Raw genomic sequence first — 25,082 nt, 5'->3', positions numbered from 1 at the left:
CATATGCCAAAGCATCGTTGAAGAGAAGCTAGGGTCAGGTATGACGTGAGAGACCTTCCTTCCAGACACTTGTGCTGTCTTCTGCTATCTCTGGCAGAAGTAATTTAACCATGAGAATCCTAAAAAAAAAATAATTATAATAACTTCTGCAGGGTGGAGGGGTGGGGGGGTTGGGTGTCACCAGACTGCAAATAGCAGGTACTCAACAACAAAATTCCCTGGGGAATAAAACTACCCAATATCCTCTAAGGCAGTGGTTTTCAACCTGTGGTCCATGGACCCCTGGAGGTCCATAGACGATATCTAAGGGGTCTCTGAAAGATGAGTATGATCAACCAAAAGTATGTGAATACCCACATTTACAATTCAAATGGGTCCACACCTCCATTCAAATTTTTTTGGGGGTCTGCAAATGAAAAAAGGTTGAAAACCACTCTCTAAGGTCTTCTTGTCTCCTAGATGGCAACTTGGGCGGCAGCAACCATGAGATGATTGAGTTGAGGATCATGAGGAAAGGAAGGATGGAGAAGAGCAGAGTAAGGACCCTGGACTTCAGAAAAGCAGCCTTGGCTGGGATGCTGTAGCTGGGGCTGGTCCTGCTTGGAGCAGGGGTTGGACTAGATGTGACCTCCCGAGGTCCCTTCACACCCTTGTTTTCTATGATTCTCGTGTCCTGATTTCTACATGCTGCTGCTTTCCTATCAGAAGGCTCACTACAGCTTTCAGAAACAAAGCATAAATCCCTCCAGCTCAGTGTCAAGTTTACCAATGCCCATCCTTCCTACCTCATTTTTGCAAAATCAAATTCCTGTTACTCATTGGGGAGGGGGGAGGCATCCAGATAGTTTTGCCCCATGCAATGCTTTGTGTTGCAGCTGTTTTTTATCCTTGTGTGCCTTGCAAGCTAGATGTGCTGAAAGGCTCACAGTGTTGTTTTATAGCCTGTCTGTCCAGTTAGCTAGCCCTGCAACTGAGAGACACCCAGCTGCCTGCAATGGTGTGGTTGGCATTTGCTGCAGTGGCGAGACAGCACAGTCAGTGGTTTGCATCTAGGAGCAGGTGCCCTGCCTACCTGAGTTGTAATCCTGGCGCTGCTCCTGGCTTAGTAGCTTTGCCTGGGGGAAATCACTTGCTTTCTCGGTGTCAGTGGCCCTGTTTTTACCAAAAGAGAAAAGCCCTTGCCTACCTCACTGAGGCTTGGAAAATGAATTGGCTAATATTTGTCAGCTCTTTGAAGAGCTGTAGTGCCAAATGTTGTTGTGCACAGCACACACGTTAACTTGTTGCTGAAATAAAATTAGGTCAATAATATCGGTATTTAAGGAGGTTGACATTCCCATTCTGTTTCATAACTTAAGTGGGAGGGGGGTCAGATTTTTTTTCTTAAAAAAGAGGTACGTTGTTAGCTTATAATAGGTATTTTGGGTGTGATGGAGGGGATAATTAAGTGGATAGAAAGGGATTTGCTCTTGTTTGAGAAATGTTCTCTAGTCCCTCGTTCGCTGCTTAAAAAGGAAGTCTGGCAGTGACAGTAGGGGACTTGTCAGGACTTCAGAGCAGTCCTGCACTTTGGGAAAGTTCAGACCCAAATCTGGTCACAGCTGCTTGGGACCAGTTCTGATCTGCAGCCTCATCTTGCCCGTTAGATAAAACTGCTTGGCAGCTGGGAGATGGAAGAGGGGGGTTCATATTGTTCTGCTTAAAACCAGATGGTGCCATTGACAGCTGCAATATGAACTGTGGCTCCTGATCCTGGTTTTTAAAGTCCTGGCTAAAATGGTTTCCAGGTAAACTAGGATGAAATTTAGGAGACAAGCTCAATTGCACACGCTGGTGAGATCTACAAACATGACTTTCACCCAAGGGCTAGCCCCCAGATATGTGTTTTTTTAAAAACACTACACAGATTAGCTCTGTTTTCAAGTGTATAATCCTGCTTTAACTAGTTAATCCTTCTGGAGTTCTGGATCAGAGAACTTGATGTTATATAACTTCTTTTCTTTTATTAAGGCAGGCTTTCAGTTCTCCAAGAGGCACCTTGGACTCTGCTCAAAAGTCCACTCCTAGAATGTGTTGCCATCGGTGTGCTGTTTGCAGGGTCAGACTTGCCTTTTCTACCCCTGCTGAGGACAGACCTCCAAGAAATTTCAGCAATGCATAATTCTTAGTAAGCAGATTAGACCTAAGCGAGGTCTTGGGGAGCCTGGCATGCAGACGGCGGCAGCACTATGATTTTTCGCTTGGGAGCATTCAGGTATCTCGAGAAGGCTAGAAGAGTCACTGACTGGTTTGGTGAGATCTATGTGAAGGACGAACCACTGGCCATACTGTAGGAAGTCCCTGCAGTTTAATCCCTCCATAAGAAATAAAAGACCCAGGAATTACCATGTACTGGGTCAGACTGGAGGTTCATCAAGTCCTGTCTCACACCATGGCAGAGAGGAGATGCTGAGGGGGAGGGTGAACAGGGCACATGCAGGCTTTTCTGTTCCCTGCTTCTCTCCCGTTTACAGCTTGCAAAATTCAGACACCTCATTTCTAATGAAAGGCCTGAGGAACTCTGGAAAGAGGAGTTGCCTACATGTAACTTTAGTTCTTGACATGGATTATCAGTACAGATCCCCACTGTCAGGATGCAGCTACAGCTGTGGTGCCCCGGGAAAGCCCCAAGTCCCAGGAGAGATGTCCATGAAGGGAGGGTGGACCACCCCTCAGAGACCATGTAGTCAGAGAGTAGGGTGGAGGGTTGAGAGATCTCTGCTGATCTTCTCTAATAACTCGGATTGCAGTCATTCTTCCTTTTCCTCTTTCTTTGATCATTTCCCTTCTCCATGTCCTTTGGGACATTGAGAGGTGCAGGCTGGGATATGTTGGGGTGGTCACCCTCGCTTAGAAGAATTTGCTGGGTCAGGTAAGATCTTCTAGTTGAAGACTTTCTGTGCTTACACTTCTCTGACTTGGAAGAAACATATTGCTGTCACCAAAAAAGGAAGCATGATTAAAACTCCCATTGCTGAGATTTGTGGTCTTTGTGAAGCATTAGGCCTCTGTTAAAAAACTCCTTTACAAGTGGGAGAGGAAATGGTGGCTGAATTCAAGAGCCTTGTGATCGAGGTTCAATGTTATCGTTAAACATGTGCCGTGACCTTCGTCTTTCTGATAGCCCTTGCAGTCAAGGAAATTGGAAAGGCCAAACAGCAACAGGTAGTGTTGGAGTAATGTTGTAGTCTTTATGGTCCAGGAAATATGTGAGAGGCAAGGATTTTGGGTGGGATGATACCTTTTATTGGACCAACTGGGAGATGTTTGAGACAAGCTTTCAAGCACAAGTCTGGATCTGGGTCTAGCAATTCAGTATACAAGAGTCATCCTTCAGATTTGTCTCATTCTTGTAGCACTTCACAACTCCACACCTTAAAGGACGTCTTCAACTCCGGGACATACGTCTGCAAGGACAGAGCACTGCAGCCCTTTCCAGTGGTTATGGCAATGGCTGCAGAAAGATGAGCCATGCCCTAGGCATCACTAAGCCTTGAGGGAGCACTCCTCCACTGCTTGGCCTTTTGTGAAAATATCCCTAACTGCATCCTGCCACTTTTGGTAGCGGTAGACCCACCGGTCCTACCCAAAACTTACCTTTCTAGTAGCACTTGTCAGTTTGCAGTGCTCATTTCTGAGGTGGCCAACATCTAGAGCTTGTGTTGAAGTCATGTTGCCTGTTTAGCATCTCTGACATCTGAGGTCTGCCTTCTACGCTCTTTTCAAGCACTAGATTCAGACACCACTAGAGGGGACTAGGTTAGGTAAGGGCTACAGCCTCCAGATTACAACTGACTGAGCCTCTGACTGCGGGAAGCTATAAGAGGAGTGGTGCAGAGGGCAGATGAGTCTGGGCAGGCCCTGCATAAATGCTCTTCCCCTTTGCCATCTGCTCTGTCGCTGTGACAGACAGGATACTGGACCTATGGTCCGATGCAATATGGCGTTTCTTATGTTCTTAAGCTGTAAAGGCACCTATGCACCTTACACAGTTGTTGGATGATGGAAACGGAGATCGCTGCAGATTTGTACCCACTCAAGCGGTAGCATCGGTCTACACAACTGATGTGTTTCCAGGCGCTGAAGAACTTGTACAGTTTCTCTTCTAAGTCCAGCAGACCTGCCGCTCAAGATTTTGGAAAGGTTTCAAGTTCTTGCAGAGACATTTGATCAGGAGAAGAAGCTAAAACGCACGGCTCAGGTTTGTGTTGATGACGAGGAGTGGTCCTCGCCGAGAGAGAACCGAGACAGGTCGTTAGCCCTGCTCGTCTGAGGTCTGGCTGCAGCCCGAGAGCTCCACTGCAGTTAGACGTGACGGGCGGGACGATTCCAGTGTTCTGCATTCAACTGCTTGTTTCTGGAGTGGAAGATGTAGGCAGTGACTTTCATTCGGTCTGTGGTCCCTGAGCATTGCCTCAACCGGTGATCATAGAGTGAGAGAGCTCGAGAAGTTGGGGTCCTCAAAAGATAAAATGCCGCAAAGGGTCTTCTGAGTGGTTTGCAAGGACATGTCGAGGTTGCTATCAACATCGTCCTTTTCCGTAACAGGATCTAAACGTTTTGTATGTAAGTTTTTGGCAATTAAGAGCTCCTAGCGCAGGATTCAAATCTGGCCAGCTCTTGAACATCCTCGGGTGTTAATCTTCAGACCAGCGGAGCCTTGGGTTTTCCTTTCCTAACTGGGATGAGAAGGGAGGGATCCCGCTGGGCCACACACAAACCTCTTCTTAAGGGTAGGATCTGTCTTTGGGAAATCTCCCACCTGCCAGACCTGAAACTGGGCTCCTGTTAGGAGCTACCTGCTCAACGGTGTTTGGGGGGGCGGGGAAAGAGGAAGGAGACGAACACTGGTACAAGCCATAATTTCTACAGTGACTTGAATCCTTCCTTAGGCACGGGGTGATTCTGGGCTCCAAGGTCTTGCACCATTAAAGGCATTAAAGACAAGCCAGGAAAGCATCTTAGAGACAAACTGGTTCAGAGTTATAAGCTTTCACAGCCCAGCGAAAGCTCGTGCCTCTCTGAACCCCCGTGCCCTGCCTTCTCCCTGACTGGAGCTAACACAGCTAACCCCCTCTCTCTACCTGAGAGATTGTCTGTCTGCAGGAGCAGACCCAGGGAGGGTGCAGCTTCACCCCCTTCTGCTGTATAGCAAAGTGAGTCCTCCTCTCTCCACTCCCCACAACAAGGCTGGGCAGGGACCTGCTGGCTGAGCCCAGCACCCTGTGCAGTTGCTTCCCAGAGCATCGGGGGAAAGCTGGGGTGTGGGGGCCAAGCAGGAAATAGGGACCCACACACTGTTGCTACTGCCATCTCTGGCCAAACCTGGCACTATGCACAGCTGCCCCTGCAGCTAAAGCCCCCGGGCTGGCAGGAGCGGGCAGGGAGCTGGAGCCTCTGGAAGCAGGTGCAGAAAGGGGGGGAACCAGCCTGCTGCTGCTGCTATCCCTGCCTGATGTGGGCATGGGGGGAGCACCAGGGCCTCTCCTGCCCTCTTCCAGCCTGGGGCTGTGGGGAGGGGCTGCACAGGGTGTCGGGTTTGGCTGGGGACAGCTGCGGTGGTGGGAAGTCCCCACTTGCTGTGCCTGCTCCCTGCCTGTCCCCCAACCCCAGGTGCCCCACACAGAGCTGGGGGCTCCAGCCATACATCGCCCCCACGGTGGAGCTGTGGTGCTGGTCCCACTGCTGCCACCCCCTCTCCTTACAATCCTGGATCTACCAGGCCCTCCGAGTACTAATAAGGAGAATATTTATTTCCCTCTTCGTTTTGGCACCATGAACATTGTCAAAAGGAACTTATCGGGCCATTCAACCATCAAAAGCTTCCAAATCTTCTCAGCCCATAACACTTCCCGATGCTGACTTGCATCTCCTTCATCCAGGAGTGACAGGAAGGAGTACCAACTAGTTCTGACCCTAGATTCATCTTGGGATCTGAAAGCCTTTTTTCCCACTAGAATTAACATGAAGAACAATTTGTGGTCTCTTCGTGCCAGAAACAAAACCATATGGATTTAGCCTGAGTGGAACAGGCCAGTCTGCAGCCTTTGCCCTGTGTTATAAAGAGTGGGTGGCAGTCAGAGAGGTGATTTAGCATTGCAGAAGGACCATGCTACTTGAATAATTCCTAACTCTTGTACAATATATATGGAGTGAAAATCCATTGAGCTTTGAAAGGCAAGAGGGAGTTTGGACCTGCTGCTTCATTGTAAGAACCCAAGAATAGATGAAGAGCAGTTCCCCATATGACCTCTCATGGAGTTTCCCCGTCTTTCGGCACATAACCCAACAACGCTGAGTTTTCCACTGGAGTCTGAGCTTCTCTGGCAAAACTAAGTGCATCCCAAGAGTGAGAGACCACTCTGACAATGCTTGAAGGAAGATCAACCAGCTATGCAGGAGAAATGGGATGGGAGGGTTAGGAGGAGGAGGAAAGCTATTTAGATACCAAAAAAAAATAAAGTGTATTTAAAAAGAGAAAAATATTTCTGAGAACTGGCAAGAAACAGTCAGGGAGACTTTGTTAAAAGGGCTGGGGGTACAGCGAGTTGTTCTCAGTAAGTATATACCATGTGTCCTAGCTGTCACCACCACAGCTTCCCCAGAGGCCTTCTGCCTCTGACCATACTCTGGTAAAGGCACATGAAGGGGGCCAACAATTCACTTGGTGAAACTCATTTATGTTGGTAAAATGAGTTGCTAGAACTGTAGCACAGGGAGCCGTGACCTGGAATAAGATGGTCTGCATTTGAGTGGTTGTGGTCTTGACTGTAGCTACACTTGAAAACCCACACAAGTGCCTCTTGTACATCTGGCCTGTTGCATGTATTTATTCATTTATTATATTTATAAGCTGCCCTCCTAAAAAAGGCTTAGAGCAGCTATAATGAGTAACAGATCTCCTTTCCCTTAAGCATGGGGTGGTTCCCGAGGCTGGACACAGCCATCTTAGATGAGTAGGGGCTAGAAGCTTTTAGCGTTAAGCTGCAATTTGACAACTCGCATGAAATAAGGTGGGTCTCAGTCCAGTCCCCACTCTCCATATTAGCAGAGCACTCACACTAGGAATAGCCCCCGTCATTAGCAGTGATAGAGAGAGCAAGGACTAACTGGGCATAAGAATCTGGAGCATAAGAGCATGGACAGGCCATAAACTTGTGTTGCTATAGCAAGGCGAGAGGAGATGAAGGCATGAATGGTTGACACTGGTCTTGGTGGATTCAAGCAGAGAAGCAGTGTGGCAGAAGGGCTGAAGCAGTGGCAGGTAGGTTTGCAGAAATAAGAGTTGGATAGAGGGCTGAAGGGCACTTCAGGGGAAAGGCTGGTCCTGAGGATATGGACAGTGGAAGGAAAAGAGGGCTGTGGTTGAGGAAGAAGAGAGAAACAAAGGAGTCGGCACCTCAAGGTGCTCTTATTGCCCGAAAGAAGCACGTCTGTGATCTGTTCAGCTGATCGCCGCAGAATTGGGAAGCAAACCAATTCTGGTGCATGCCTGTGTCAGTGTTGCATAACCTCGATGTTTTTTTACTCTTGAAGGGGGGTCACACATTCTCTCAGTTGCTCCGTAGCTGCAATATGCCCCCTCCTATCCTATCGCAGAGGATCTGACTTTTGGGGGTGGCTTATTCTGGCTGTGATGTGTCCTTTTCTCTCTTCAGCTGCCTCATATACAGACAGCTCCGACGATGAGACCTCCCCCCGGGACAAGCAACAGAAGAACTCTAAAGGCAGCAGCGATTTCTGTGTGAAAAATATAAAGCAAGCAGAATTCGGGCGCCGAGAGATTGAAATTGCTGAGCAAGGTAAAAAGCAAGGCTCCACGAGCTCTGTTCTGGGGGCTGGACGTTGCACGGGTACATCCTGCTTCGGTGGTGTCTGCAGAGCTGGGAGCTAGGGATGACTGAGACCGACCGTTCAGGCTTCTGCTGTACATTACGTATATTAGGCAATTCACTGGTGAATCGGAGACCGGCCACACTTGCAAAGTAATTATCACACCATAAAAATAACTTATCCAGGTATAAAAGGGCAATCAGCTACAAAGTTTGTGCCTGAAAATGTGTAACAACTCTGTAACAGGTTTCTAGCTAGCTTTCATTTGAATTTATAGCAGGGCCCTTAGTGAAAGCTGGTCTTCAGCAGAAAAATCCCCTTTTCTTTTTCTTTTTTTTTTTTTTTTACTAAAGGAGGTTTGTTGTAAGAAGCGCCTGCTGAGGAAGACTTGGGAGCTTTTGGTCAGAAAACCAAATATTTCAACCAAAAGCTGAAATCTTTTGATTGCTTCTCCTGCCTTGGTGCCTCCTGGGGTAGCAGTTTCCCCATGTTCCCATTCTCTGTCTTCCCGGCTAGACTGTTTCCCATGAGATGTCGCGACCAGACTCTCGTGATGCAGCTGCCGCCTTCTCCCCGTGAGTGGAGGCTGTGGTGTATATATAATCCAGCAGAGACCCTTGAGAGTGGGGGCATGAAGCACCCAAAGACCTTTCTTATTAGGCATCATGTCAGTATTTGAGTCCAAAATATTTCCCTTTGGTTTTTGTTGCTGTTGTCTTGGTGATTTTTTTGCTGAAAATTTTTCTGTGGAAAATTTCAACAGCCTTTCCCTGGTTGGGGGAATGGATTTTCTGACCATCTTGATCACTGGTTTTTAACCTTTCTACACTCAAGACACCCCTAAGAAAAAGCCAGCTCTTAATTTTCATTCATTTTTTGACTACACAAATGTAACAGAGCAAATTCTTCTGTTGCAAACCCCCAAAAAGCCTCCAGCAAATCAGAATGTTTTTAACACTGTGAGTTCCTGTTTGAAATCTCTGGATTTATCTTGTGAATCGTGTTTGCATACTTAGCGGTGCTACCACTGCATGGCACCCCCTTGAATGGACCTCAAGGCACCTCAGGGTGCTCTGACACCTTGGGTGAGAATCACTGATCTAGATGTACAGAGGATCTTTAAGCTTAAAGAGGTAAAGGGCAGGGAGGACCCCAAATTACTTTATTACTGCAGAACAGCACAATAGACTGATGGGGTGAGGGGGGCAGTGGGCTCTAGTAGCCAGCACCAAACAGGAAAATACTTCAAATATCTTAATGCCGTTGCTTGCTATTGTTTTATATTACTTGAAATGTTCCCCAGCCTCTCCCTGGAAAGGCCAGCGTGTCACTGATGACTTCAGGCACTGTTCTGGTTGGGATGTCCTCCCAGGACAGGAAGAAATGCCATATGACCCAAGTGACCACTCATTGAGTGACTACTGGATTTTCAGAGGCACGTGGTTACGAACAACTTACAAACACTAGACAATGCTGTAAAACATCATGATTCGTTCAGACAACTTGTGAAAAGAAGGGGGCTCCTTCCAGGGACTGCATTATTATCATGATTAAAGCGCTTATAAATACTGTGGGCTTATCCTGAACTCCTGAAAACAAGTTTGAAAAAAACTCAGCTTCTATTAAAAATAATTTTCACAGCCCCGTCCTTGTTGCAGAGAAAAGCCTGAAAACACAAGCACACCAAACCCAAAACATTCAAGAAGGAAGAGCCTGAATGTATATTTAAGGAATGATGGGGGGTTTTTTCAATGAGTGCCAAGATTTTTGAGGCCGTCCGCCTGGCTTTTAAACATCTGGGGTGGCAATGCCATGTGCACTTGTTATAACGTCTTCAGTATCGAGAGGAGGAAGGGAGTGGTGCTGAATGTCGTTCCTTGGGCTAACTGTTTGGCTTTTCCATCTCTTCCAGAAATGCCTGCACTTATGGCTTTGCGGAAGCGAGCTCAGGGAGAGAAGCCATTGGCTGGGGCCAAGATCGTGGGCTGCACGCACATTACAGCCCAGACTGCTGTAAGGCTTTATGGACTTCTCTTTTTCAGTTGACATTTCAGCATGTCATTGGGACTGACTCAGTGGCTGAGGGGCTCCTTCCAGTCTTCTGTTCCTGAATTGTAGACTGACTCCGTTGATGTACAAAGCATGTGCTCAGGGGATGACAGTGCCTCACTGTGAGGCTCATTCTACCCATTGCCATGCTTCAAGGAAAGGAAACTCTTTAAGATCTTCATGTTTGGTTCTCATTTTGCAAGCAAGGCTAAGTCAGGATGTTTTTTTCAGGGAGTTTTTGTTTTGCATTTAATTTGAACACTCTGCTTGCTTTTGTAAGTTATTTTTCCTTCTTGTAAGCTGCTGCCTTGAGTCTTGTTTGAGAAGGGCAGTCTAGAAATCTAATTGATAGATGGATCAAGATTAGGTGAGTTGGAGGACTGTGAAAGAATTAGCTGCCTGTCACCCATAGGTCATCTATTCTAGACTGCAAAATGACTTACTACTGACTGCTCAGTTACTAGTATGAGATGTGTGGGTAGGGGTCACTTCTGGAACCAAGGCAGTGATTTTCCACAGCAGGATAAACTCCAGCCTAAAGCACAGAAATGGCAGAGAAGCGGGGCTGGAAGGGACCTCCAGAGCTCATCTAGTCCAACCCCCTGCCTGAGGCAGGACCCCGTAGCTGCAGTCCTTGTTAACCGTCTCAGAAGGGAGGTAAAAGAATAGATAGGCCATGAAGAATGAACCTCATTCTCTCCCCAGACAGGGCAAGGCTGGGTCCTGCTGGTAAAATGCTGAAGAGGGATTTTGCCCTTTGGCCATCTGTTCTCAGAAGCAGATAGGCTGGATCCACATCTCTGGAGACAAATCCTTTCTCACCAAAACCCCATTTTTAAAACAAAAAGAGAACTGCCCCCTTATATAATGGTCTGTTCATAACTCTTCATCTCTATATCTGTCTCTCTAACCACCTGAAGATGTGAGCAATGCATGCATGTCCCTGAGCAACAGCTGTGAGTAATGATGACTTGAAAAAGCCAACTTCAAAGGCACAGTGAGAGGGCCTTATTTTAATGCATAGAGCAGAGGACTGGGATTCAGGACTCCTGGGTTCTGTTCCAGATTGGGAAGAACGCCTTCTAGTGACTAGAACCAGGGGGTTGGGATTGATCCAGTGAAATCATTATGCAGTTCATTCATTATCTTACTGAAATGGAGGTCTGTTTGTGTTTCATATAGCACTGACAACACTACCGGTGCTTAAAGAAATGGCATCGATGCCATCGAAATGCTCCTTTAAATAATAAACAGAAAAGCAGTGCGCTCTATTAAAACTGCAGAGGTTGGTACTTTGCTTCCTGTAGAAGTCAATTTGCAGACGCCCCCTCTAAGTTCAGTGCAGTTCATATGACAGGAATATATCACAGCCCTCTTCTGTTCTCTTTGCAGGTACTGATGGAGACTCTTGGTGCCTTGGGTGCTCAGTGCCGGTGGGCTGCTTGCAACATCTATTCAACTCTCAACGAAGTGGCTGCTGCCCTGGCTGAGAGTGGTAAGAGGCTGCCCCTTTTTTCATGGTGCTTTTAGAAAGATTCCCTTTTTCCCTTTTACAGGTTGCTGTAAGAGAAGACAGCCAGGCTATCTTTCTCTGTTTTAAAATAGTCATGCCTTCAGTTTAGAATAAACATGTGGGAGCTTGAAATCTCTATGGTGCTTTTCTTTCATCTTGGGTATTCACGTGCACATGCTTTACTGGTAAGTTGTGTGGCTAAAGTGTGCATATTGATTGTTTGGTGGCTCAGAAATCTGGGTTGTACCTTGTTGCTATAGCGCTGTGGGCTAGTGTTGGCCATTGGGATTATTTTAAGAAATTACATGATGTTGGGGAGGGGGGTCACAATTTTGTGGAGTTGAGGAAGAGAGGAAATCACAGGAATGCTAGATGTTAAAAGAGTATTGGCCTACAACTTTTGCCAAACATTTGTTCAGAAAGAGTCCCTGGCTTTTTGTACCTGTGGTTGAGGTGTCTAAAGGCCCCGATGTCAGCCCCGAGGCTGTCAAACTGGATCACGGGTTGAATAAAACAGCCATGAGACTGCTAGGTTGGACTTGCCATCAATGATAAGGGACACATTCTGCAAGTGTCCAAGCAATGTCTATAGCACCTCTGCACCACGTCGCCATAAATTATACCTTCAGGACAGCTGATTAGAGCTCCATTCACACATGCCCCTGCAGAAAACGCTAGGGCAGATTGTGTGCTTGGGCAGAGCAGTCTTACAATCACCATTTACCTAGAGGGACTCTGAGGTCTGCTCCCAAGTATGTGAGCCCTGCTTTAAAATCAGCCACAAATGAGGATCGGGATGTACAGACTTAGTCAGAAGGGAAAATGAAGTTCCTGACCAGTGACTGGAGATCTTTGAAGTGCATTATCCACAAACGTATTCCAATTCTGCCTCTTTTCACTTCTGTCTCAGATTCAACACAAAATAGGAAACTTGGGAGCAATTGGTGGGCACTGCCCTTTATTTCCTCCCTGCAGGATCGCAAGGATGGGCAGGGCAGAATGCACTCTGGATACTGCTTAGACAAATAAAAGTACGGTCAGAGCTCGAGGCATTAGACACCTACAAATCAGAGACAGAGAGACTGTGTGTGGACAGTACACCTTGAACTTCAGTCACTGAAATGTATAACTCCAGTTTAAAGCAGTGGTTTTCAACCTGTGGTCTGTAGACCCCTGGGAGTCCACAGACTGTCTAAGGGGTCCATGAAAAATGATTATGATCAATCAAAAGTATGTGAACACCCACACTTCCTATTCAGAGGCATCGGCACCTCCATTTGAAATTTCCAAAGGGGTCCGCAAGTGAAAAAAAGTTGAAAACCACTGCTCTAAAGTGTAAATGTGCCCAACACAGATGGTGACGGATGCAAATGGTGCTGTAACCCAATGATTAGACTACTCCCCTGCAAGGTAGGAGGTCCCCACCCTTTTTCCAGTGAAGCTGTGATTATTTTTATGAAGTAAAACAGTGCCAGTCAGCAAAACTGAGAGACCCTACCCCAGGGGGGTGCAGCACTTTCCAGGCATCTAGGAGAGATGATGTCTTCCACATCTCGAGTGAGCATTCCAGTTACCGAGGGAGTGACTTTAGCCTTTTGTTTCCTTTGAATATTTGACAAACACTGAAAAAAAATAGTTTTGGGCCAGGTGTCACATTCAGTGTTGAACAAAACTATATTTTTTTAAGCTTCCATTTTTGTAGGAGGAAAACAGCAGCACATTTCTTTGTCTGTCCTATCTGCACTGAATGTTTCCCCCCACCCCCCAAATTTCTGGTTTGATAGCCAGCCTGAAAAATCAATTTGCACTGTTCTTCTCCCCATCCCTGCATTTCGTGTAAGAACAATACTTGGGATAATTTTGAAGTACAGATACCTTCTACATATGCTGTAAAGATTATTGTCCTTAGAAATGGATCAGAGGCCTGGAGTGATGGGTTGTAATTGCTTCTACGATTCTCTACAACCCTGTATATCTGCTCTGGGGCTCACCCAAGATGGAGTATTTGAAGATTTGCCAGAACAGCAATAAAGAGGTCTCCTGGGAGGGTTTGAAATCACAGCTTCACCGCTTTCTGAAAGGCCACATATTTGCTCTTTTGAACTAACTTCTACTGAGACTAATTGCTGCATTGCCTGTGGTGAATATATCATACACACACCTCCATAATTCGAAAAGGGCCTCTCCTAGAGCGGTGTGTATGGTCTGGCTCTCAATGTGGGTGCTCTGACGGTGATAGGAAGCACCGCATAAACCTTGGCCATTCCCACCCTTTGCAGTGTAGGGAGCACTTGTCCCAGCTGACCTCTGCATCACTGAACTTTCTCCCTCTCGTTGTCAGGATTCCCTGTCTTTGCCTGGAAGGGAGAATCTGAAGATGACTTCTGGTGGTGTATCGATCGCTGTGTCAATGTGGAGGGATGGCAGCCTAATATGGTGGGTCGTTTGGCTGCATCTGAACATTTGGCACATGTAGCAGTCAGAAAGGCTGGTGATGTCTTGACTATAGTTGAGAGAGGGAGAGACGGTGAGCCAGGGATCCACAGAAGGGTTTGGAGTTATTGCTAGTTCACCCTTGAATTTACAAGTCTGTTTCTTCAGCAGCAGTTAATGCTCAGCCCTTGCTTGGCACATAGTTTCAAAGTGCTTTGCAATTAACTGACCCTCCTGCTATTGGAAATTAGCTCCCCTCTATCTTACACTTGGTCAGTTCTCTGCACAAGAAACTGGACTCTCAAAGCAATATAGTTAGGTTGGTACCAAGCCCCTGTGTACATATTCTTAAGTCATTTTAAGGCTGGCTTGCTTCCATTCAAATTAAACCTGGTAAGATGCCTTAAACGCAAACAGTGGCTCAGAGCAACAATGGAAGGGTGTGCAAAGTAGGGAAGGAAGGGGTTGTAGCAGTTTAACTGTGTGAGTTCATGTTCACACTGACTGCTGTTCCCAGAAAAACTTTTCCATTTAGAGCATTTTAGCTTTTGGGGCCAAAGCTGGAAACCAGATAATCTTGATACTAAATCCTGCACCCGCTGTGTTGCTCATGAAGTACTGCAGCTCCTTGCATTGGTGGTTTGTGAGGTCCCAGCTGAAAGAGAAAATGCAATATTCTGATCTTGGTATTTGGCAAATATTTCAGCTCTCAAATATCTTGGTGTTTCAGCTCTCAAATGTTTTACTTCCATAACACTTTAGACAGGTCCTGTTTTCTGCAATTCAGAATCTAAATTTAGGCAAAGAAGAAGAAGAGAGGCTGGAGGATATTGCCATGCATTTGCATCGTTTAAGTTTCCTCATATTAAATCATTTGGGATGTTAATTTTTGTTTCTTCAAATAGCATCTGTTTGACTTTTGTTTTCTCTGTCACCTTTAAAGGAATTTGTGAATGATCAAAAAATCTGTCCCCAAGCCATATTTCTGTATCTAGGAAACTCAGTCAGAGAAATAAGCGGTGTTTGCTTTGGAAATGCTGTCCCATTAGGAGCAACAGCGGTCATCGTTGATGCTATTGGCAAAATGAAAATTCCTCATCAGTCCATTTAGCTTACTTTCCTGTGATTGTTTGATGAGGCTTCCTGGGTTTATGCATCTGTAATGGCCAATGTCTCTTCAGATGGGGCTTTGTGAAGAGGTATAGACCTTCAGAAAGCCAGCAAAGCCAACTGTACTTGATCTAGCACTTCTCAAGTTGTGATCCTCCGGGCTCCTGTTCCAGGTGACGAACGGAACAGAGCATTTTAGTACCAAGCAATGGGAAAGTGGGTGTTGTGAGTGGAAGGTAGGTTGTGGGATATTACACAGTTACCTGCAGAGCAGAAAAGTTGCAGGATCACTGCAGGCCTCACCAAACACGCTCTCTCCCCCGGTCTTCCAGACTTGACTGAAGTCTAGCTTTCCCTGCTGTCAGTGAAATCCTGACACTGCTGGAACCAGTGAGAGCTTTTGTCGTTGACTCTGGTAGGACCAAGGATTTTGCTTGATGCGTTGATGAAGATTTGGTTTGAGTGCAGTTGGAGCGTGGAGCTCCTAATACCGATCCCAGTCTTGCCAGTGATATCCTGGATGACCTGTGAAATCAGTAACGTGGAGAATAGCACCTTGTGGAAGTGCTTTTTAAGCTGAGCATGTTATCCAAAGGAGTATATATACTCAGTACAGTATTAGCACAACATTTTGCTAGCATGGCATAGCATTTTATTGCCATAAAATGGGCAGTGGTCTCCTTGCAACTGATCTGGCAGTGGGTGATCTTGCCTCAATAAAGCACACTTCATTTGTACTATTATAAATGCAGAGAAGGTTTGTGAGCTTGAGTATCCCACCAAATGGTCCTTGGGTGGAAGTCGCTTATAGGAGTGAAAAGCTCTGAATGGGATTAAGGGGGCTGGACCCGATGATCTTGCAAGGTCCCTTCCAGCCCTAATGTCTATGTCATCTAAGATTCATAGTCTTCCTGTGGGGCAAGGAGTGTTTTACCTCCATGTCGCAGAGGAGAAAGCAGTGGCACATTACGAGATGCCTGAATCAACAGAGCAGAACCCAGGAGTCCCGGCTACCCGAACTGGGCTCGGCTACCTGGGGAACGTTTCCTGTAAGCCAGGATCCCCGTCGTCAGCTGTATGCTGTGAGTCATCATAAAACTGGTTTCATACTTCGCGTGCAGATGGCTAGAGTGCCACCTGTGCTGCTGATTTCGTTGTTTCCCTGGAAACAGGCAAATATGAAAGCGAGCACAGTGGAGAGAGGCTAAAAATAGCCAAAATTAGACACGAGTCGGAAAGAAGAAGCCGAAGTTCACAAAAAGCAGGATGGTCTGGGACCCAGAGCCCCCTAAGAGACCTTCCTGCAGTTACCTGCCCCTCCTGTTCACATAGCAGATTGCCCTGCTGTGCCCTGAGTACCCATCCTGTCTGCGCCATGCCTGAGCTCAAAAGGGCAAACTGCTTTCTTCTCTTTAGCCCTCACGTGGAAATAAGGCTGCTCCTATGCCCGCTGCAGCCCTTGGCTTGCAGGGTGGCAGCAATGTGAAGGGTGCTGCCAGTCTGAAATATATATGCCAGGTTTGTGATGGAAAGTGGTCCGAGGCTGCAAAGATGGCCACCGGGCAGGGGTTGTGGAGAGGAGCGTTTCCTCTGGAAGGTACCAGTGAGGTTTCTCATTCCCTGTGAATTTGGCCGCCACTCGGTACAGATCAACTCAGGTTGCCCCCAGAGAGAAGCTGCTGTGTTGTTCTGATTATAAATCTACTTTTTTTCCCCTCCAGAAGAGCCATAAAAATTACACTTGATGTATAAGCAGGGTTGGCTTGCATTTGGGCCCCCAAAGTCTTGACTTCACACCTGCAGGATTTTTGTGCCTGCGATAAAAAGTCAAAGGCAGAATTTTTTTTTCCAGTAGTTCATATTTTAGTATTTTTAGTGCATATAACCCTTTGGGACCTGCTTTCAGTTATGTGATTCTCCACGGGCAAGAGCTGTTTGAGATCTGCACCTGTAGTTATCAACTTATATGGAAGAGAAGAGAAAAAAATGTGTTTTGTCTTCAAAATTTGAACTTGGAATATGTGGGTTCAACTTATAATCAGCACAACATGTACTGGAAATCTCAGTACCTGTGCATGGGCTCCTCCAATCTAGCAAGTAGCTCCTGAGTTACTGAAAACCCTTTTTTGAGACAAGGAGTTTGGGGTTTTCATATCATGAGGATAGCAGGCTTGGAGCAGTTGCATGGGACTCTCTGGATGGGCAGTCCCCCCGAAACATGGCTGGGTGTGAGCTGTGTGAAAACCCGAACATCTCTATGGTTGATCCATCCAAGCCATACAGCCTGGTTTCTTACTGAGGCACCAGGCTGTTTCAGAGCAAGAAATGATGCACCCAAAGGCAGGCAAGTGGGAATGACAGCTCTGGGTTAAGGAATGGCACTTGGCCTTGTGCACGGGAAGCAAAGTGAGGTCAATCCCTGGGATTAGACTCATAGAGAAGTTGGGCTGGAAGGGACCTCCAGAGATGATCTAGACCAGTGCTCCTCAACCTTTTTTGTACCAGGACTCCTTTATAAACATCAAAGGCCAGTCTCAACCCTGTAAATAGGTTAAGTAGAAAAAAGCCCCCTTGGCTCTGCCAGTGCCCTTCGCTCCCACCCCACAGCCTCCCATCCCTCAGCCCTGCTGGTGCCCCTCACTCCCAAAGTTTGGGGCAGGGGGTTGGTGTCTGGAGGGGGCAGGGGGAGGCATGCACCCCCCAGATGTGTGCGCCCACAGCAGGCACCGCCGGTGGGTTGAGGCAGGGTCATCCCTATCCAAACCGTCCTATACAAATCCATAATCTTACCTCTACATAAGAGTACCATCAACCCTGACAATGCAGACATCACACCCGAACCTGCCACAGGTAAAGCAGGGGGACCACCGCAGCCAGCAACCTGTCAATGAAATGTTGTCAGTTTATGCTCTGCTGCCATGCCCTCTGCCACAGAGGGTGGAAAACCCCCCACAGTCCGTACCGGTCTGACTGTGGGGTAAAATTCCTTCCTGACCCTAAATATGGTGATTCATAGATCCAGTGATGGAGCGTCCCCAACTTCCCTGGGCCTCCGTTCCACTGCCTCTCTATTTTACCAGTGAAGACGTTTTTCCGGATATCCAATCTAAACTTTGCTGTAACTTCAAGCCATTAGTCCATGTCCTTCTCTCTGCAGCAAGAGAGAAAAGGTGCTTTCCCTCTTCTTTATGGCAGCCTTTCAGATATTTGAGGACTGCTCTCATGTCCCCTCTTAAGTGCCTTTTCCACAAGCTGAACATGCCCAGCTTCTTCAGCCTCTCCTCATATGATTGATTTTCCAAGCCCTTTATCATCTTTGTTGCCTGCCTCTGGGTCCCGTCTAGCTTCTCCACGTCCTTTTTAAAATGTGGAGCCCAGAACTGCAGACACTGCTCCAGATGAGGCCTAACTAGTGCCAAGTAGAGAGGCGCTATCACCTCCCGTGTCTTGCACCTAATGCTTCTGTTGATGCGACCCAAAATCGTATTCGCCTTTTGTGCGGCTGCATCACACTGCAGACTCGCAGGGCGCATGTACATGTGCACTTTAATGCACATTAGCTTATTTTAATGCACACTAAACATCACAAAAAACCGTCTGCTTTCGCTAATGTGCATTAAAATAGGCTAATGCGCCTTTTTCTGGTACATCACAATGGTGGTACTAAATTTAATGCGCATTAGCAAAAGCACATTAATGAACATATCGATGCGCCCATAGTGAATCTGTGGTCTACCAAGGACCCCCAAGTCCTTTTCCATAGTGCTGCCATTCCAGCCAGGTGTCACCTATTTTATGTTGGTGTTTTTGATTATTCCTCCTGGGATGCAGCACCTTGCATTTGTCCACATTGAACTTGTTAGCTGTAACCCAACTTTCCTGTCGGTTGAGATCCTTCTGAATTGTGCTGGGTAGACGGGGTAAAGGGGAATTAGATGGGCAAGGGAGAAATAGCTGTGAAGTAGACGTGGGCATAGAGTAGGGAATTACTGTTCTGAAAATCTGACAGCTCAATGAGAGACTCAGGATTGTGGGTCGCACCTCATGGCAGCAGGGCACACAGCTGGGCCGTACAGTGAAAATCCAAGATGTCGCTCTGGAGGGAGGTGGATTAGATCTTTGCCGGTGTTTTAGATATAGGAAAAGTCGCCGTTTGAAGGAGTTGTGTCTTCACGGCACCTTGCAGAGTGGAAGGATGGGGGGGCGGGTGTGAGAAAGCAATCATGGATGCCCTTCAAAGCTGTCTGAGGCCAGGCATTAAAATCAGGAAGGGAGTGATAAAATACAGCTCAGCTAACTACCTTCTAGCAGTTTGTCGCTGATCCCCTCATAACATGAAGAGTGACAGAAAGGCAGCCTAGGGCTCATTTTCATCCAGGGTTTACATAAGGAAAAGTCCCAGCTGTAGTCACGCATGTGAAAACCATTTTGCTGAAGTGGTGACTAGGGAGGACCCTCATGAGAAACCTGCTGGTAGCAAGTGTAGGAGAGAGCTGCTGGTAAATGCACCTGCGGCAGGCGTGGCAGGCTTGGCATTTTATGCGTCTGAGCAGGTGCTCTGGAGCTGCAGGGTCATCTTACCCTTGCACCCCCAGGGGAAAAGAGCCTTGCTCAACTCCCAGTTCTGCCCTCTTTCCACATTTGGAGAAGGGGATGGTGTGTCGCATCCGGACTTCCAGACGGTCAATGGGTTTAGTACTCCAAGTGAAATATGGGTATGTCGAGGTGGAAATCAGGGCAGAAGGGATCTTATGCTTAGGATTTTTGTTGTGTTCATTTCTCCACTCCATTGCATTTTCGATTAAAAGAAGGGGCGAGGTCCACCCAGGACAGCACCGGCCTTCTCCCCAGTCTGGCAGCTCTCTTCAGTGTCTTGAGTGAGGGGTTACCTGCTCGTCTGAAACCAGCCTGCTCCTTAGGCAGCTGCGGATCGGTTATGGGGTAGACTTGGGCATAAATGAGACATCCCAGTAGCTTGTGGGGAAAGCACAGCGGGGAGATTGGTCTGTAGCTCTTTTTGGGCTTGTTAGACTTTAGGAACGCAACGCCTGTGGCCTTTCTCCAAATGCAAGGGATCTCGTTGCATTCGACGCAGTTGGAGATGAACTCACAACGCCAAATGATCATCTCCCCGGAGTTGCAAGGAAATTCAGCATGTATGGCATGAGGCCATGGTGATTTGTTGTTCTTTGAAAGCTTGAGGGCTGCCTTCATTTCCTCAGTACTGAATTCTCCAGGAGCAGCTGAGTTGCCATCCCTAACGCTGCCGCCACACCTCAGTTTCCCAGCCTGTAAAATGAGGGTCATATCTGCCTTGCACAGGAGCTGGAGCTCAGCTGTAAAAGACATGGAAGAGGAAAAGGAATGACCACTAAATCAGTATTCTCATTTTTAAGGCAGCGCTTGCCATACTCGGCACATCCCAGCACTAGTGGTAGGATCATTGGTGGTCCTGGTCCTGCCAAGAGGCAGATGAGCAAGGAGAGCTTATGGTTCAGAGGACTTCACCATTTCCAAATCCCTGTTTGAATAGCTCGTGATAGAGGCTTTCTGATCTAGCAGAGGGTTGGCCCCATAGTGGACACAGGATGGACCTCATCAGGTTATTTCCTGATGCTCCGTCACATGGGCTTTTTGTACAAGCAGCGGGGGGTGTCTTTTGGGTTTGAATGAAGCCACAATTACCAGTAGAGGGAGCTCGAGGCGTTGTGCTGGGAGAAGCTCATGGGCAGTGGCTGCCGAGTCCTTTCTCAGCAGGGACGATAAACTGGCAGCTGACCCTTTGAAACCACCTGAGCAATGGAGGGGCTGGCAGGACTCCGGAGAGTCGGCCTTTCCCTGGCATCTGGTAAGTGACTTGCAGAAGGAATCGTCCGCAGTCCCCGTGGCCGTGTGCTTAGCCTGGGTTGATTAAGTGCCGCCATGTGCTAAGCTGAACCAGGCACTCGGCATTTCACCTGCTGGTCACTGAAACCTGATGCCCGTTCCTCCTCAGCTCTGGCCTTGCTCAGGCTCCTAGTCTGATGGGCTAATCCAGCAGGCACTGTCCTGGGGATGCCACAGCACCGGGGCCTCTCCAAGTGGATGGGGAGGAATTAGGGAGGTAACAGTGCAATTACAATTTGAGACTCCACCCCCGCCCCCCCCAACCATTATTATCCCCTAGCGGAAAAACAAGCAGGAGGGGCCTTGTGAAATCCTAGGTGGTATAAAATGGGAGTAAGATACTGGCCTGCCCGTGCTTTAGGCTGGCCCTGTAGTCCAGGCACAACAACGCTGGCCTTGTTCTGTGCAGGATTGCACACTGGGCAGCTCCCTATCTTGAGGCTTGAGCCAAGAAGAGATTTCTGATGAACACTGGCTGGAGCCCCTTATGGCTTGGCTGTTGAAACCCAGGTATCCCGGTGATTTCTGTGCTGTATATAAGGTGGGACGCTGAGCACATGAGAGGTTATGATGCATTCTCAGGGTCCTAATGATGCTGCAGCACATTTGCAGGGCGTACTGGGTCTCTGTGACTACTTTGCAAGCTCACTATGTCAGGAAGAAGCACCCTCAGATACATCCTGCTTCGCATGGGCTTCCTGCTGCACCGGAGCCAGCGTAGACTCATTTGTATGATGCTGCAGGGGGGCTAATTAGTGCTGCTGAGTGACAGTGCTAATTGGCCTGCCCAGCACTGCACAAATGAAGCCTTGTTAGATACCAGTTCAGACAATACCCTGGGTAATGCAGCATGGTACGTGGAAGGGCATCAGTGCCCGACACAGTAAGTCTGTGGTGTAGAAATACCTTGATATAGGAGAGGCTGGTGTGTCAGGCTCTCGTCCAGAGTTCTCCACCCGTGTCTTTTTGGACGGGCTACGCACTGAAGCAATGTGGGAGGCGCAAGTGGAAGTAGCTTTTGTTGGGGCCAGATCATTTGGCCTGGGGTGACAAAGGAGGGGCACAAATACAGGAATCCACTGCTTGGGGAAACTCCAATAGCTCCCAGTAGGCTTTTTCTAATTGTCTGTGGGTCCATAGTCAGCAGACGGCAATGATCATATATGGTACATAACATTTTTAACTTAAAATCCTCGACCCTCTGACAGATGCTGTTGTGTGCCACAGAAATGCTTGAATCAAACTGATGGGTGTAAGCATATCCGGCTCTACATGCTGGTGTATAAGAGCGTGCGTTACGGCTGTACGATAGATTACCAGACTGTGCTACCTTAGGCAAGGTGATCATACCACTCACCGTACGTTGGTCACCGGTGAGGCTCTTTTCCATCTCTGATTTCTGTCACTTCCTGACTCAGTTATAGTTATCTGCTTGAGTCCTTTTACAAGACGCTGAATTTTCAGCGGGCACGTTCCTTGGGTATTATGTAGCACCAGCCCAACTTGTTCATGTTTAGTGGTTGTAGTCGAGCAGTAAGTGTGCTCTCTGGCAGAAGCTACAACCATCGAGGCACTGACTGTCTGGACTCGGGCTGACCTCTGGACTCTGTCTCAGTGGTCTAAAGCGGGGGATAGTTGGTCTAGGACAGCCTCCACTCCTCCATACTCTTGCCTAGGTGTACGCACTGAAGGTCTTGGTGTAATGGTGGCATAGACCTCTTGCACATACACTATGATCCAGGGGATTGGTGGTTGTCAAACGATGAAGTTTGTCTCTATTCCTTCCCACCTTATCCCTTGCATCCCACTATGAGTTATGTCTTCTACTTTGAGGTTTAATATCCTTTGGAAAAGTGTATCCTTGAGAGGTGTTGGATGGTTTGGGTGATTGGTACCTTTTAAGTCCTAAATTGAAGCTCAGCCTAGGTGAGTTGTGACCCAAGGTGACCGTGTAAAGGATATGGATTGAACTTTGTGAAACACAGTGCCTTTTCCAGAACAAAATTACTATTGCAGTCAAGGTCACCTGGCCTCACCATTCGCAGTTGGGGTGGAAAGGTTGGATCTGGGTTCAGCTGTGATGCATGAACACTTCTCTGTCACTTCTGCAGTGGTTCTTCTGGCTGGAAGGGCAGTCAGAGAGAGGAGCTTGTGCTAGGGCTGTTCAGGCAGTCCCTCTTTGGGGTTTAAATGCTTAGCATTTTGGCAGCATCTGCCTAGAAGAACTACACACAAAACCAAAACGTTGTTCCTACCCTGAATAATCAGACAAAATAGTCCTTTTGTGGGTTATGCCTGTGCTGTTGCAGTGACTGTAGCTTGCACAGTGCAAAATCTTGAGCAAGCTTAATAAATTTGGAATTTGGTGCATAATTTACTTAGGGAGGTTGGCAGCTATGCTGACTCTTCAGGGCACTGACCTGTGTGACTTTCTTATTGCAGATCTTGGATGATGGAGGGGACCTCACCCACTGGATTTATAAGAAATACCCCAACATGTTTAAGAAAATCAAGGGGATAGTAGAGGAGAGTGTGACTGGCGTCCACAGGTAACAGAGCTGCACCCCCTGTGCATCCTTGGACAAAGCCAGTCCAAGTGGGTGTGTTGCACTAACTCACTGTGATTGCTCACAAGAAAACTACAGGCTGTGAAATGCCATCTCTCAAGCAGCTTCTTGGACTTTGAGCTTCCTCATTGCAGTTGTAGGGTGGCTTTTGGACAAGGACCAGACCTTCAAAATTCACATTTAACCTCCCCAGAGTGAAAAATATACTTAAATCCAGTGATCCAAACCTGGAACTGGGAGTGAGAACTCCTGAGTTCTTAATTTTTACCCTGCTACTTACCTTAGTGGGACTTTTTAGAAGTGCATCTAACCCATTGCTTTTCCATCTGTAAAATGGACACAATTCCTGATGGCCTCATCACGGTGTGTGAAGAAGAAAGGTCAAGAATGGGAAAAGGGTTGGGGGGTTAAATTGCCAGGAGAAGGTGTGGTTGGCTTTGGGGAAAGTGAGAAGTTCACAGTCAACTTCAAACTAAAATAGATAGTGCAGGAAGAAGTGAGATTTTTAAGAGGAAATGATTCTGTCTTCTGGAGAGAGAGGGGAGAGGTCCAGGGAGACAATGACATCTATAACCCAGCTGCAGCAGGGGAGGAGAGAGGGAAAGTATTGGTGAGCAAGGCCCGAGTTAGCGCGTGGTGTGACTTCAACAGAAAGCTCCCTGATTGTGCTTCAGTGGGGAACTGCACACTAGAGACAGGGACAGAGCCAGGGATGAGCTGCAAGCTATCAGTTGGGAAAGAGGGCAGCAGCCTCAGTGCTGCTTGCAGTGAGACTCACAGGCGGCAGGTCTCTTACCAGGCTGAAGGTTGAAACAGAAATTGAGCAAACCATGAGAAAGAGAACTGAAATAGGTGAGAAGGAAGTGGTGCCTGAAACCTGAATAAAGGCATCTACACAGACAAGGACAAGCAAAAGGCCGAGTTTTGCAATATTTTAGCACTGGTAGCCAGAGGTACAAGGTTAAGGTGGTCTCTGGCCTTGTTTGAAGTAAAGGTGAAGGTCTAAATTCAGGGTGTTGGTGCGGGACACAGAGCCCTCACCTCAAGAGAACAGCTTCAGCCTTGGGTCATGGCTTGTGGGGAAGTCTCTAAGATCGGAGAGCAAGTTGGAGGAAACGCCCAGTGGAGCAGGGTGTGCTTTGTGACGGTGCCCAGGAGTAAGGTGAAAGGGTGAGACGTCCCAGCAGACACAGCAGAAGGAACAACCCTTCTGGTGAAGACACAGCCGCCCTCAACATGATCAGACTGTGTTTTGCGGGGTGCCAGCCAAGTCTCCACCACACAGCAATAGGTTGCTCTTAGGTTCCCTGTCTGCTTACGTATTCAAATGTAGATTTGGGATCTTCATGTTTTCACTCTCCTAACAGTAGCAATCGCAGCTGAGTGCTGCCTGGAGAGATGCATTTCAACACCTTGCCATTAACAAAAGTTCAGTTTGGCCCATGCTGCATTGTGCCTGTAGCTGCCTTGTACTGCCCTGCCTGTGCAGACCATCCCATTTTAAGGAGTAATTTGTTCTAGCTATTGATCTTGATTATTGCACTTCTCAGTGTCTTCCTTCGTGCACGAGAGAGCTGCAGGAGACATGCCCTGCTGCTCCACATAAGGTGTGATGTAGTCCTCTGGGTCCTAACCTAGCAATGGCAGACTGC

At 47.5% G+C, this 25,082-nt stretch overlaps 1 protein-coding gene across 12 annotated transcripts in view; it reads left to right on the top strand.

The window, feature by feature from the left end:
- The window catches only part of AHCYL2 (adenosylhomocysteinase like 2), a 157,872-nt gene that overhangs the window by 119,763 nt on the left and 13,027 nt on the right, over positions 1 to 25,082 (top strand). For all 12 annotated transcript variants that reach the window (XM_025213514.1, XM_014523769.2, XM_025213513.1 and 9 more), the window contains 5 exons: positions 7,698 to 7,841; positions 9,785 to 9,885; positions 11,314 to 11,416; positions 13,776 to 13,870; positions 23,306 to 23,412. In XM_025213514.1, the coding sequence (XP_025069299.1) occupies positions 9,787 to 9,885; positions 11,314 to 11,416; positions 13,776 to 13,870; positions 23,306 to 23,412 (404 nt within the window). In that variant the 5' untranslated portion in view covers positions 7,698 to 7,841; positions 9,785 to 9,786. The remainder of the gene's footprint in view (positions 1 to 7,697; positions 7,842 to 9,784; positions 9,886 to 11,313; positions 11,417 to 13,775; positions 13,871 to 23,305; positions 23,413 to 25,082) is intronic.

The sequence above is a fragment of the Alligator sinensis genome, unplaced genomic scaffold (genome assembly GCF_000455745.1).
Source record: "Alligator sinensis unplaced genomic scaffold, ASM45574v1 scaffold888_1, whole genome shotgun sequence".
Taxonomy (NCBI): domain Eukaryota; kingdom Metazoa; phylum Chordata; order Crocodylia; family Alligatoridae; genus Alligator; species Alligator sinensis.
The sequence above is the reverse complement of the archived record's forward strand: the minus strand, read 5'-3'. Positions and strand labels throughout refer to the sequence as shown.